The sequence below is a fragment of the Macadamia integrifolia genome, chromosome 7, assembly GCF_013358625.1.
Source record: "Macadamia integrifolia cultivar HAES 741 chromosome 7, SCU_Mint_v3, whole genome shotgun sequence".
In the NCBI taxonomy this organism is placed as follows: Eukaryota; Viridiplantae; Streptophyta; class Magnoliopsida; order Proteales; family Proteaceae; genus Macadamia; species Macadamia integrifolia.
Genome location: NC_056563.1, coordinates 9,827,676 through 9,842,168, shown reverse-complemented (window position 1 = coordinate 9,842,168; position 14,493 = coordinate 9,827,676). Strand labels below are relative to the sequence as shown.

At 36.0% G+C, this 14,493-nt stretch overlaps 1 protein-coding gene across 3 annotated transcripts; it reads left to right on the top strand.

Annotated features, from left to right (window-relative positions):
- The first annotated feature begins 388 nt into the window (after positions 1–388).
- Positions 389–3,821, top strand: LOC122083419. 3 transcript variants are annotated; one of them, XM_042651221.1, is made up of 3 exons: positions 389–541; positions 1,565–1,675; positions 3,310–3,821. In XM_042651221.1, the coding sequence occupies exons 2-3, from the start codon at positions 1,631–1,633 to the stop codon at positions 3,550–3,552; spliced, it is 288 nt and encodes a 95-aa protein (XP_042507155.1). In that variant the 5' UTR covers positions 389–541; positions 1,565–1,630; the 3' UTR covers positions 3,553–3,821. The 3 variants fall into 3 exon arrangements, with proteins under 3 accessions (XP_042507155.1, XP_042507158.1, XP_042507157.1); XM_042651224.1 differs by lacking the exon at positions 389–541 and adding an exon at positions 618–642; XM_042651223.1 differs by lacking the exon at positions 389–541 and adding an exon at positions 650–835 and having other exon boundaries at positions 1,562–1,675.
- Positions 3,822–14,493: the final 10,672 nt, after the last annotated feature.

The following is a 14,493-nucleotide window of genomic DNA, read 5'->3' as shown; positions in this document are numbered from 1 at the left end:
TGAATAAAAAACTTAATAAAATTATTATTATTATTATTATTTTTTAATTTCAATCAATGTTAATGATTAATTCTATTTCTTTTAATATTTGGGAAAAATTTGATGAATTATGACTCTAACGAATAAGTATGTTTGTGTTTTTTTATTTTCATGAATAAAGGGAGATGTAAAAAGTTGGTCTAAGCTACAAACACCTAAAATAAGATCTAAATCAAATATGAAACAAATGCAGAACCTCATAAACCAAAACTAATTCGATTCAATTAGTATTTAATTTCGAAATTGTACTCCTTCTCTCGACTCGGTTCAAATTTAGTTTCTAAATTTTATGTCTTGAACCGAATCGATTGACACCCTTACCGGCCTGATTCGATGGGTTATATCACCTTGACGATTCCTTTTTGTCCACCACGTAAGCTGCACATACCTATTCACCTGGCAACAGTCGAGTGACGCACCGTTGGGTTCGTTCCGTCATCGTGGTTGAAATTTGTGACTCTGGATAACATCCATCTGTACTTCCAGTGTTTCTCCATGAAAGGTAAGGAAGCTCTCAATTTAGATTAGGTTTATCGCTCATTTAACTATTCTACTTCTGAAAATTTTTGATTTTTTGACTTGTACCCCAGTTGTTAGAGGAAGGTAGAGTCTGATTTCAGTTTTGAGCATACAAAAATCCTGTTGGATTCTTTATATTTCTTGGGTGTAGGAGTTGGTTATTATGGAAAAATGATTAGAGTTTGGGAGGAAAGCATTATTCTTTGTTAGAGTACTTTCAGGGTATGAAGAAAGAAGGATTAGATCTTACAGATTGCAACTTCAACGACGATTTGAACAGCTTTCCTATTTTTATCAAATTTTATGTTTCATGTTCTGTTATTTGTTTCCCTTGTGCTATAGTTTCAGTAGCATTTGATATTCTTGCTTATCTGAGGTCCAAACACTTATGCACAGCCAAAGCAAAACTCAAATCAATATTGTAGCTAAAACCTCATAAACCAGAAACATCCGGAAGGACCTGAACACAGTATCTGACGTTTCTTTTTACTCAAGTTGTGCCTGTGGTATAGAATTAGGGCTTAAATGTGGTGTAGTAGACTAATAAATACAGAAAACAAAAGGTTAAAACATTTTAATCAAGCATGCAAGTCATATGTCACCAGAGCCTTAGCTCATTAAAATCAAGAAGCAGGTTGAATTGGGCAAGCAACCTTCAAGGTTATGAAAGTTTAGGGGCTTGGTACTAGTGTGATGAGGATACCAAACCCTTAAATTTCACAGATATTGAAGCTCTTTGGCTAGGGTTTTGAAGCTATGGGCAAGGAAACACTCATAGCTGCACCAAATATGTGTGTATGACAGTTTGAGATTTACTAAATTAATTTAAAATTTAACATTAGAGTTGAGGTGAAAAATCCTTATATAGTTAATGGAATCTCTCTCTCTCATACGCACAAAAAATTTCCAATCTACATTAATTAACATCTTCATTTCACAGGTTGGCTCTTCTTTCCTTTATTCTTAATCATTCCCCCCCCCCCCCCCTTTTTTCTCATTTGCTCAGGCACAAGAAAAGAAGGCAGCCTTGAGAAAGATCCCGGAGCTGGTTATTTTATCAGAGGTTCGCCGTATGGTTGAGGAGATGAAGGCATTGAATCAGAAACTTGAAGGACCAGTAAGTCATAGTTCATGATTCAGACAAGTTTGATAAAAGAAGCAAGGACTGAAATGGAACAGGGGATGCCAAAAACGAATCCCTGTATGGGAAGTTGTGCTGGATAGATTCACATATGCAATGCCCTTGGTTGTTCGATAATGTTACAGTTTCCTCCTGTTTCCCATAGACTTTGATCCTATAGTACTTGCATTCCTTCTCTTCTCAAACTTGACCAAAATTTCCATGTTCATTTTTACAGAATCAATTAACTGTCAAATGCTGGCTATGAGCATAGTTGTCTTCACATTATGACCTTTACGATGACTTTGATAAAGTTACTTAGTCCAACTCATCTTTTGTTTATCTAAGATGGCTAGATGATTCTCTGTTTTAGAAGTTAAGCATTGAGCCATTGCACATACATTTAGTTTGAACATTGTGGAATAAATTTGGCAGGTTCCTTTCATCATTTAAGAGTTTGATTGCTGTTTTTACTTTTTTTTTCCACCGTATCATGTCATGAGATGAGAAATAATAACCTACTTCATTTATAAAATTTGTTGGGGAAGATGGTTTGAATTGTTTCTGAGGACTTTTCTGTTGGAAGTCAGGATTATCTGGGGTCTTTTCTGAAGCGGTTTGATGAGAAGAGATGGATGGATGTTCTTTTCTATTCCAATTTTTTTTGGAATGGATTCGTAGTAGAAGGGGAAGGTAAGAGGATTTAAAGGAACACAGGAATGGTATACTTAAAGTCCAATTTTTTGTAATTTCTTTGCACCCAGAGGTTGTATTATCTTCTCTGAAATTGCTTAGGGAGAAACCAGTCCCACCAAAAGTTGAAGCATTCAGATAGATTGGGTATTAATTCTCAACCACTTGAAGGAGATAGTACTCCATATGGCTAATAAGAGTGCAATTCCAGAGGAAGCAGAGAAGAATGTGAGCCACATTTCTGTTCATCGCTACGTAGCTTGGGGTGTATCTCTGTACTTCTGGGACTTTTTGAGGTGGTAACAATGATGCCCGGGAGGTGAAAGATATATGTCATCCATTATCTACATCTTTGGAAGTGCAAGGAGACGAATAGATGAATTTGTGAAGGGAAAAGTTGATGGATTCCAAGAATATAGATTTCCTTGTTCTGGTGATACTGTGCTTAAAGGTCTAGGCCCAAAGGAGAGATTATGGTTCAACTTTTGGATTTGATTTGATGTATCTGTGTGTCTGTGTACACTGAACATTTCTCCGCGCATGCTTGAAAAAACATGACCTGGTGATTTCTCTTCAAAGCATGGAGAAAGGAGCCAATTTCGTTAGGCACAGATGGATGCTTCCATTCAAGTGGATGATTTGTCCATCCCAACTGTTAGGGCGCTTCTGGGATAGTCAAATTCAATATATTTAGCTTCAGTTCACAAATCCTTAAATGGGCCTGATCCTTATAAACCTATTATCTCAGTTTCAGAAACTGATTCCATCTTTATTCTTGAATGATTAACTATAAATCACAGTCCCAAGTATAATTTTCCTCTACCAATTATTCCATTTCTAGGGAGGGAAAATGTCGACTCGCCATGCAGAGCTGCGTTGCTCTTCTAAGTTTATTCCATTTTTTTTTTTTTTTAAATGTTTGCCATCCATATATGCAGGAGGCTGCTATTGAAGATTACTTCATGCCAATCGACAAGCAAGCAGAGATCATAATGAGCACGCAACTTGAAGGGGAGGAAAAGCGAATGAGGGAAATGATGAAGGCCATGCATGAGCAGGCTTTGCTTGTGAAAGATGAGGCAGAGAAGATGGAAAAAGTGTGCAATGTGGATTCAGACAAACAACAGAACACATCATCCTCTCTCAACAATCAAGGTAGTGATGTGAGATGGCTCGTGTAAAATTATCAATGTCTGTCTGAGGAATAAAAATGTAGGCAATAGTCAACTTCCTATTTCTTTGTGAACAATTGTTAGAATGAAATGTATCTGGTTTTGTTTAGGTGAGAAAAATGTCTTCCACACCTTGTTCAGTTTGAATGTTGCAAGGTTGATGTCTGGTCACAAAGTGTAAAATCAGCGATAAAGAAAAAGATCGTTGAAATAGCTGTATTTTCTTTTACACAGATAGAGATGTTCACCTTTACATTACATGTACATTTTTTCTTTCATTGTTTTCATCTTCGCCATTGAAGGCTGTGTAATTATTCATTTGAGTTTCTTGAGGAGGTGCAGATTTTCTGCTGTGCTTGCTTCTGCATCATGACTCCTTTAGCAATATTGTATCTTCGACTTGCTGTGACAATCTGCTTATAATCATGCTGACTTGTTCTTCTTGTTTCGACCTATCCCACATTTGTGCCATTTTATCTCTAAACCTTTTCTTTTCTTTTCTTTTTTTGCAAAAAAAAGGTGCTTCATGGTAGTGATCATTAGCCCCCAGGACAAGCCCTCAAAACCACAACCAGCCGACTCGAGCGGTGATGGGTTGAGGGCATTTTCACCACTAAGCTACCAACCCCATTGGTATCTCTAAACCTTTTCAGATAACAACTTTTCAAATAACTTCCCTGTAGTCATCACCCATGACAAGGATTTTCTGGTAACCGTTAATCAAAAACTCATGTCCACCCCTCAAATATGCAATGAAAGAACTTAAATGGAACTGAGGGACTCTAAAATGCAAAGGACTTCTATATTGAAAATCTAATCTGGGAACCTTTTCAAATTTCTAATTAGTCACTCCATGTGTTTCACTTTGTTGCCAGGTAACCGATTCTGTTCTTGATGACAAATCATGATATTGATGATATCCTCTTATTCCTCAATCAAATTTTGAGGTGTTTGGGGGAATTCGGGTTTTAGAGGCCTACTTCCTTGGTCATGTACCCACTATTTTGGTTCGCACACCAAAAATGTTGGTATAAGTATGATTTTGGGCAAAGACAAGAATATTCTTTATTAGTTTACTCCAATATTTCAATATGCATATTGCATACCATAATAAAAACCAAATACAAAAAATGTTTTTATTTTAAAACAAATCCATACACATCATTACGATGACTCGAGTATTTCAAAAAAAAAAAAAAGTAATAATAATAATTCTAAGTTGACCAGAACTAGAAATTACAAAACTAAGAACATTTGTATCAACCCCCGAGTTTCACTTCTCCATCATAGGTAAGCAACCCCAATACTACATTATTACAACACGTAGAGATCTTGAGTGTTTGTTGTATAAATATACGAAAAACTAATGTTCATACAAATCTACTTGCCCATGTTTTTTCAACGGAGAATGTGTGCAGTCACCTCATGACAATTGCGTTTTGTGTTAAGAAATGCTTAGGGCCTGTTTGATTTTGTTTCTGCTGTTTCTGCGTCTAGAAACAATAGAAATGGTTTTTTCCGTTTCTGTGCTAAGAAACGATTTGCAAAGGTGTTTGATTTTTCTGTTTCCCAAAATGTTTTCAACAGTGTAGTCGGGTTCAAGACACGAGTGAAGGCATGATGTTGTAGGTACGTAATTCACGAGTGAAGGCATGACATTGGAGTTGTAGGTATGTTTCGTGGAGATGAACTTTAGAAGGATGAAGGCAATCCAAAACTGTGAGGTTTGCACAACCAGGTTGGAATCGTCGCATCTGGATAGCGAGAAATTTCAATAGTGGGTTGGGGATGGGATAGGTTGAGTGAAGTACCGGGCTTTTCACAATTTTTGTTCCTTCCACTTGTTTCTAAAAACAGAAAAACAAATTTGACTTGTTTCTCTATTCCTGTTTCCAGACACAGAAATTGGCATAAATTTCTATTTCTGTTTCCAAAAATAAGTGAAACAAAACAGAAAAATCAAATGATTTTTGAGGTGTTTTTCCGTTTCTAAACACAGAAAAATAGAAAAAATATGTTCTAAAAACAAAATCAAACAAGCCATTAGTGTACTGCTTCAAAGATGATAATTCTCTAGCTTTAATTTGTTTTGATAAAAAGGGACTGTGCTTGAGACATAGTAATTGTGTAACACATACTTTCTGGTAGAAAACAAATGGTCCTTGTTTTGAAGAGAGTAGGGCCCACAGTCCTTGCCCACGTTTTTAAGCTTTTAGGATCATGGGTCGGCCAAAGTAAAACTCTGAAAGTCCATTAGAAAAAGTAGAAAAATCATATCCTTTCAAAGAAATGGTTGAAAATATAAGGAAAACGTCCCCTTTAAGGTAAATTTTGATTCTGAAATTTGATTGATAGTTTGATACATTGTCAATCCATATTATTATTCTCTATTTATCCAACATTCAATGCTATTAAATTGGTTTTTTACGGTGACAAAATTTAGGTGGGACCATACTGGAAGCCCTCTCCTTTATGGGCTATACAAAGAACCTTTCTCCTTTCAGACTGGTTTCTATATGTGACTGAACACTACAATTTTTCAACGCCGGAAGTTTCCCACGATGCTAGAGTGAGAAACCGCACTAGTGAGAAGGTGGAAGATGGATTTATTCGGTAGGGGATTCACATTTTTTCTGAGAGTGTACTCATCATGGATTTATGGGACGGAATTGATATTGGTATTGGTATTGGTATTGGTATCTGAATCACATTTTTTCTGAGAGTGTGCCGTCATGGATTTAGGGGATGGTATCGATATTGGTATCTGTCGATACCGAACTGGTTTTTTTTAAATACTGCTTTACCCTTGAAACAATACAGATAATCAGTTTGGATCAATCAATGATTGAGGATCGATCTCAACCAATACCTATATGATATGACCGATATAACCGATACGATATCAATACTTGAAACCATGATACCCGTATAAAAGACCTCATAGCTCATTATATGAGAGGGTGTAGAAAAGAGTCACCGCCACTCTTGTCGTGGAGATTCTTTTTTAGATTTTTCTTTTTAGTAGCTTATTGGTTGTAAGCTGTTTGAAGTTTGAACCAGAATAGAAACCAAGTCAGGTCAAAATAAAAATCAAACTACATCAAAATTAGTGTGACCTCACAATAGTCAATTTAGGTCATTGAAAATAACTCTTTGCTTAGTTGGCTTGTGCCTGGCCAATAGAGTGCATGCAAACTCTCAGGAGGTCATTCGTTTGATTGTCTTCTTTGCCTTGTATAATGCATCCCTTTCCACCCTCCTCCCCCTTTCTTGTAGTTGTAGTCCAATATGTCAGATAGGATGGACCACAAGGGTCTAAGTGCCTTGGGATAAATGTGTAGCCCATAAATTCATCCACATCAGATCAGAGATCCTAATATCAATTTGACACGTTAATTAAGGGCAAGAGAACACTATCCTCTTGTGTGATTACTGTACTAAAACATAGAACAATGAGAGGTCGTGTGTAGGCATCTTTAGCACATGGGGCTGGGGATCAACATAGTCATTTTGCGCTCATCTATATCTAAGCTTAAACACACTCAAATGGGTACCTTTATATTTCCTGTTAATCATATAAGAAAAAAGGTTCTCTGCTGAGACTTGCATAGAGTACACAAGCTTTTATGTGTTTATTATCTCTCTTCTTCATATAAAATGTTCTCAGTACTCTCTAATTTACGAAACTATTTTACCACATGCACCTCATGTGTGGGTTTTTCTATGGCACTTGCTTAGGAACCCTCTCCCTTAAAATAATTATAATATGACAATGACCCAACCATTTGGACGGTCCAAATTGAGGAACACAAGCAATCCCAATTCCATATAATCAATCAGCTGAATATGATGCCACTTTATTGGGGAAAACATCTTCTGCCGCCAGTGTGGCGGTGTGGCGAGCATTCGATGGCAAAAACTACATCAGTGTGCGTGCCAATGTCATCTCGACCATCCAATGCTCACGGCACCGCCGCACCTACGGCAGACAATAATCGCTCATTTATTGGAACACAAGAAGAGGACAGTAAAGATGGTGACAAAGTGGGACCCACCAAACAATCGAATGGCTACAGACCACCTCCAATCCATCATGAGATTTGGAAGATTGCTTTGAGATTGATTGAAATTGGATAAGGGGAGAAGGGCATCCATGATCATGATGATTATTGGCATAGAATTCAGGGGAAGGGACAGGATACCGTGGCCTTCATACTACATAGCTCTCTTATTGCTTGCAATGCTTTCTTTTTGGGGAGAAAGCACTTATTGCAACTTAGAAATATGATTCCGAAATCATGAAACATGTCGGACCCTTATGTGAAACCCTAATTTCTTTTTTCTTTTCCCTTTTCAGCTCTTCCTTATTCATTGAGAATCCTTTTTCAGAACTAGTTTTGAAGTTTCAACTATAGGTAACTATGTATACACATTGAGCATTGAGGCCCGAGGGTGTGTTTGTTTGCCTTTTTTGATGTGGTCACATTCAGTTGAACCATAAAGAAACAGCTATTGTTTATGTGTTAAGATTGTACCAAACTTAAACCTACTCACGAGGCAAGAAAATAAACATAATAGAAAGAAAAATATTTGCATAAATATAACACAAAGATTTACATGATTCGGTAAGATTTACAACTACTCGTTGTGTCTTCTCTTGCTCGGATAATATGCTTACTACAAATTATAGAGAAACAATTGAATACCCACATGACACAATATTTACATGGTGAAAAGTAGAGAAACAACTGAGAAATAATTGCATAAATGTAACAGAAGATTTATATTATTGGATAAAATTTTCAACCACTCGATGTCATGCTTCTCTTGTTTGGATAATCCGCTTTCTACAAATTATAGAGAAACTACTAAATACCCATATGACCAATCCTAAAGATTTTCCGCATTAATGGAATTTTGGAATCAGCCCACAAACCCATGCGATAGTATACAAGACATTTTATCCCCAACAAAAACCGCATTCAATATTTGCTTCATGGCTGCATTTCCAACCTTTTTTTTTTTTTTTTTTTTTAATTATGAATTAGCATTTATTCAACAAGTGCAAAGAAAACTCAGTCTTAAAAGGGGACAGAAAAAAGAATTGGGATTGGGGTTGGGAGGAGAGGGAAAAGAAAATACAAGCAAATGTCTAGATACAGGGAAAGAAATACGGCGGATAGGATTCCTCTCCATAGAACCCAGGAACAGGGGAGTCATCCCATTGCTAGGGTGACCTAGGGATGCATGCGCGGGTCCTATCACCCATGGGATGACTCCCTGTTCCGCGGATCTAACAAACACAGCCCAAATCAAATAAAAGATCTAGACATTGGATGGACAACTAATGATAAGTCCCCAGATGAATTCATATTGCATCATCTTGGTTTTTTTCTATCTTAAGAGCATTTCTGTGTATTTTTGTTCTTGGTAAACACTTCTACGTCATAACAGTTGCATGCGTTTGATAACTGATCATAAAAAGTGTTTTTGGAAAACAACGAGGGTCTTTCGTAGAGCATGGACTGAAAATCTTGAAAGTCTCACGGTTAGGAAATATCACAAGTATTTCTCTAAAAGTGCAAAATTATTTTCAAAATGCTACTTTACATTTTCATTCTTGAGGGTCAGTTCACTTCATGGGGAGGGGAGTTCAAAAGTGAATCACCATATCCAAACGCATTCAGCTGTTTTTCTATTTTGAGCGGAGTTAAAAAATGGCAGAAACACTTCTACCGGGTATTATCAAATGTGGAATCTGCTTTTCCAACAGTTCAACGTCTTGAGAAAACTTTATCCATTATTGCGCTTAAACCTGCAGCCAAACACTCCCTTGAGATATAATTTTTTTCCCAGTAAGAGAAAATTAATTGCCTCCTCTCTTTTTTGTGCTAACGACGGATATCTAGGCCTTCGGCTTAACTAGTCCTGTGGGCCCATACTGACCCCACAACCGCATGGATCAGGTCATATCGGGGTTGAATGAGAACCATAACTTTCACTGAAACCAGTGAAGAGCACCAAACACCCCATGTGAGTGATCCAAGGTGTGAATTTCTCTTATTTATATAGAAGAAGCCAAATACTTGTTTACCAAAAAAGTAGCCAAATAATTTATATCTTAAAATTTGCCTTTACATGATTACATCTATACATCAAGGGGAAAAAGAGCTTGTCTGAGAGTATGGCTCTGAGTTTATACACCATTCCTATGAAATAACTGGTCTACTCCTTATGAAAGATAGAAATTTCATCACTGTTGATGTTTTTACCGGCACTCATTGTCCCCCATGGTGATACTTTGCCCTTTAGCCAACTTTGGTTGTCTTATATCTTGACTAGCTTCAATGCTGGGATAAAAGGATGAACTATTTCTAATCTTAATATTTTTGATAAAAAGATTTTTAATTTCTTCCAATTGATCCATCATGTCTCCTTTCTACGTTTTATTCTGTTTAAATTGTCCAATTATTATTGCAATTATTTTATTTATTCTTAATTAATCAAACTTAATTAATTAGTAAACATCTTTGCTTTACTTGTTGGCAGTCATTTTATCTGGTGAGAGCAAATCCCTAGAATTGCTCCAGAGTTGTACTGACTGTTGGGTTTCATCCCTTATGTCATTTTCCATATTGAAATGAGCTTGTGGTTCAAAATTGCTTTAGCCAGCCACGTCCGGACAAACAATTCTTGTTGTAAAGAATATATCCTGGATCGAATAATAATCTCTTTAATATATATATATATATATATATATATTTTAAATCTTAGAAGCAGGGTCTATTGGGGGTCTGATGTCTTGTATTTCATCACTTATATCTGTAGGCTGATTTTGAAAAACGGTTAAAGCCCAACGGCAAGAGGAAATATTTTTTATAGGACTATATGGGTTTTTTTGGTAATGTACGGCTATGTAGATTTCACTATAAATTTATAGCGGTGGTTCATTAATTCTATATAATCTAAGATAAATGTGAGGATGAGGGGTTGTAAGCTACTCTCCATTGATAAAAATATACCTCATTTCATTGTGGACGTAGGCAATCTTATCGAACCACAAATCTTTGTGTTGAACTGTGTGATTGTTTGTTTGCGATTTTCATTCTTTTTGCGCTATTTTAATTTCTTATGCTCATTAATGTCCAAACAAGATTAGTTATTAGTAAGCTAAGACTACTTTTACATTGTTTTATTAATGACAAAAACTTTAAAAATGCTTTGTTTTGTTCAGTTTCATGTAAGTTAAGTGCCAAGACATTCGCCTATACAAATGGTTTAATCCTAGTATCTCTTAGAATGGTGGCTATCTAGGCCTTATATGAAGCCAAATTAATGCAAAATAAATTTGTAGATGAAGCGAAAGAAGAATAACAGATGAAGAGATCTCACAACTAACTGGACTATGATCATGTCAATGATGGTCTCTGCAGATAGCATAATCTTGAAGTATATGAGGATGCTAGAGATACCATTTGAATGATGTGAAAGGTTCAACAGCACCCCACGCCTCCCCCACCAACCACACCACCCCCCCCCCCTCAAAAAAAAAAAAAAAAGAAAAAAAAAGTTGCCCAACTCCTCACCTTTACAAAAACCAGGCTGTGTGAATTTAAAGGCTGCTGGAGAAAGAAAAAAAAAAACTGATTATTTGTGCATTTACTTTTTGAGAGAAAGTTCTCTGAAAAAGTATCATAAAGGAGAGTACCAATGAAGTGACGGTTCTCTGAGAAACCAGAGTAAAAGATTGCACCAATGAGGTGAGGGGCAGTCAGATTATTTCATATGAGAGAGAGAAGGAGAGAGAGAGAGAGATCTAGAGAGCTATTATAAAAAAGAGAATGTGATCAATAGGTATAAGACTTTAATAAATACGGATTTTATTGTCATTAAATGATAAAGAAAGTATCACTTGTTTAAGTAGAAATACTAAAATGATGATAGAAGTCCTCACCCTTATGGAACACTAAGTAAGGGTACTTGCAAAGAGTGAATTACACCGCAGTAAGGTTTGTCAGCCTGGCTCGACTCATAATTCAAAAGCACCCAAGAGACCTATACATACACATGAGAAGGGAGAATTCCTCTCCAAGGGTTTGCACCCTTAGGAAACAATCATTCTTATATTTTGCCGATCATTTCTTTTTTCCAAAACTAATGTGGGACTAAACTTCAAAGAGTTACTTTAGTTTCTTTGCAAGTTGTCTGTACTTGTATACCAACTCATTTCAAAAAGCAAGGGGGGAATGTTTTAAATCTTTGAAACTTTAAAAGTTATATCAAAATAATATTATATACATGTGAACATAGGCAATCTTGCGGAATGATATAGATCTTTGTATGATTATTGTTTGTGAATTTCTTTCCTTTTTAAGTTCGATGTTATCGGTGGCTCATAGAAACCATATTCAATAACTTTACAACTACCACATGTCTAATTTTTTATACTAAACACAATTGATTATCTATTGTGGAGTGCAATGGTTTGGTCATGGTTATTTAGGTATTGCGTACAATTTCTTTCCAAGTTTAGGTACAACTAGGTATTGGATCGTCCAGAACCACTAGCACATCATTTTATTTTTTTCGTATCCTCAAAATATTTCTCTTGGAAGGTTTATGGCAGTTCAAGTTTAAATTGTTTCTATCAGAAAGAGAGAGAGAGAGAGAGAGAGAGAGAGAATTTTGTTGTTGCTGTTGTTGTGGGGTGTGTTGGGAGGGTCCTTTCATGGAGGGGGTTAGGGAACTGTGGATGAAATTACAGGTGAGAGGGAGTGGAAAGCAGGGATGATCAGAATGCAATAGAAAAATAATAATAATAATAATATGGAGGTTATGATAGTATTCTTTTCCAAGGTGGTGGAGTGGAGAAAAGCATGGATGGAAATTGGATTTTGGAAGAATTTGAAAAGGCTCATGATTTTTGTGGAAGAGAGTGACAAACAGGTATGGTATATTACATGGACCCCTCTCTCCTCTCTCCTCTCTCCTCTCTCCTCTCTCCTCTCTCCCCAATCATTTCAACCATGACCTTTCCCATGACTCCATTTCAACTGCCGTTAATAGATTATTTTCATTAAACACCATACACCAAACGGCAGCAACAACAACTACAAATCAATATTGCTAATGGTAATTATCATAGTAATTGCTATTGTAAGTAATCAATTCATACTATTTAATTTATTATTATTATTTTTTTAAATTGTAATGAGTAAAATGAAAACCCATGGAGGAAGAGGGTTAATTTTCATGTAGCATTCACCAAAAAAAAAAAAAAAAAATCATATCGCGATTGCTGGTGGCTACATAGAGCATTCACTGTGGCATAGAGAACACAAATATCATTATAAGAAAAGATAATATATCATTATGACGTTAACATGAGACAAATGTAAACCTAACATCTGGATTAGCTGAAATACGTTGCCTCATATAATACAAAGGTCAAATCGAAGGACAAAACCGTCATGCTATTCTGTCGGTGACAGCTCCATATATAACTAGTGCATGGTTACACTGAACATGATGCGAAGAATAATGTCTTTTGCCACATGTTATAGGGTAATTGCTTTTAAAGTTTGAACCCATCACAAGATGAGTGTGACAGGTACTGTTTGAGGAAGTGGAATTCACAATTGAATCGGTCTCCACTGATTTCAATTCTGCTAGAATCGGCTTGACATCTGCCAAACCAACTTGAATCCTAGGAAGAGTCCCACTTTTTGAAGTGGGAATGGATGAGAATCAGGAATTGAATCCAGCCGATTCCACTCAGATTGGACTGGAATCGGCGATTCGATTCCGATTGGCAAGAAAACATGTATACACTATCCAAATGCTTAAAGACTTGTCACAGCCAGAATATCCTTCATCTTTGTTTTATTTTTATTTTTTTTTCGCTAAAAGATTATTTTTATTAAGAAGAGAGGAAAAAAAAATTCAAAATAAAAATGAAAAATAAGAAGCTATGCATAAAGAAGACTAAAGTAGTATCCACAGACACCAAGCTATAGTTTTTCTCCACCTTCAGCATTGTCATCAGCAGGGAAGAAAACCATCCAAAACTGAAAAAATAATTATAATAAAATACGGAATCGAGGTCTACGTTGCATATCCACCCATAACTCCTACTAGATCGTTGGATGAAATGGAATCATAAACGAGGAAACCCTTTTGCTTTATTCTTTTCTTCTTAATAGTACTATTACTCTGGTTCTTTAATTCATTACCCACAACCTTACACAACCTCACTAAATAAGTTAAAGGAAAATTAGAGAAAGTATTAACTTTTGATACACATATCATTCCACTAGTTAACAGTGTAAAACCCTAATAGATAAGTGCATTAATAAAGAGATGAAACATTATATATAATCTAAATTAGCAATAACCCTATCATACATAAATTTTCAATTTCAAAAATTAAAATGACAAGGATGAAGCTTTGCACTAGCAATTGTTCTACATTTTGGAGTACCAGCAAAGTGGTGCAACCATTGATTTTGCAGCATTAAATGGGTTCCACTTAGAAGGTCACTATGACCTAAAAGTAATTTTGTGGGCATTACTGATCCTAGCCATGATATCTACAGAACATCCTTTCCCTTGCAATGCCCAAATGAGTAAAATGAGTTTAATGGATTGGGACCCAACTTATAAGATATCTATGAGGTCTAATTCAATGTGATCCATAGCCAAATCACAACCATTAATTATTATTTACAATAAACAAGTATAGACACATACAATTCTATGTCCCCCCACACACCCCCCCCCCCCCCCCCAGAAAAAAAATTCTATCATAGAATGTTGATAATCTTAATATTATGGTTGCTAGGTTACCATCATACTCATCAATATTTTCTTTTTATCTTTTCAACGACAAAGAGAGAAAAGGAACATAGTATAGTAGAACAGATGACAACACTCACTGTAGGTGTCCTTCTC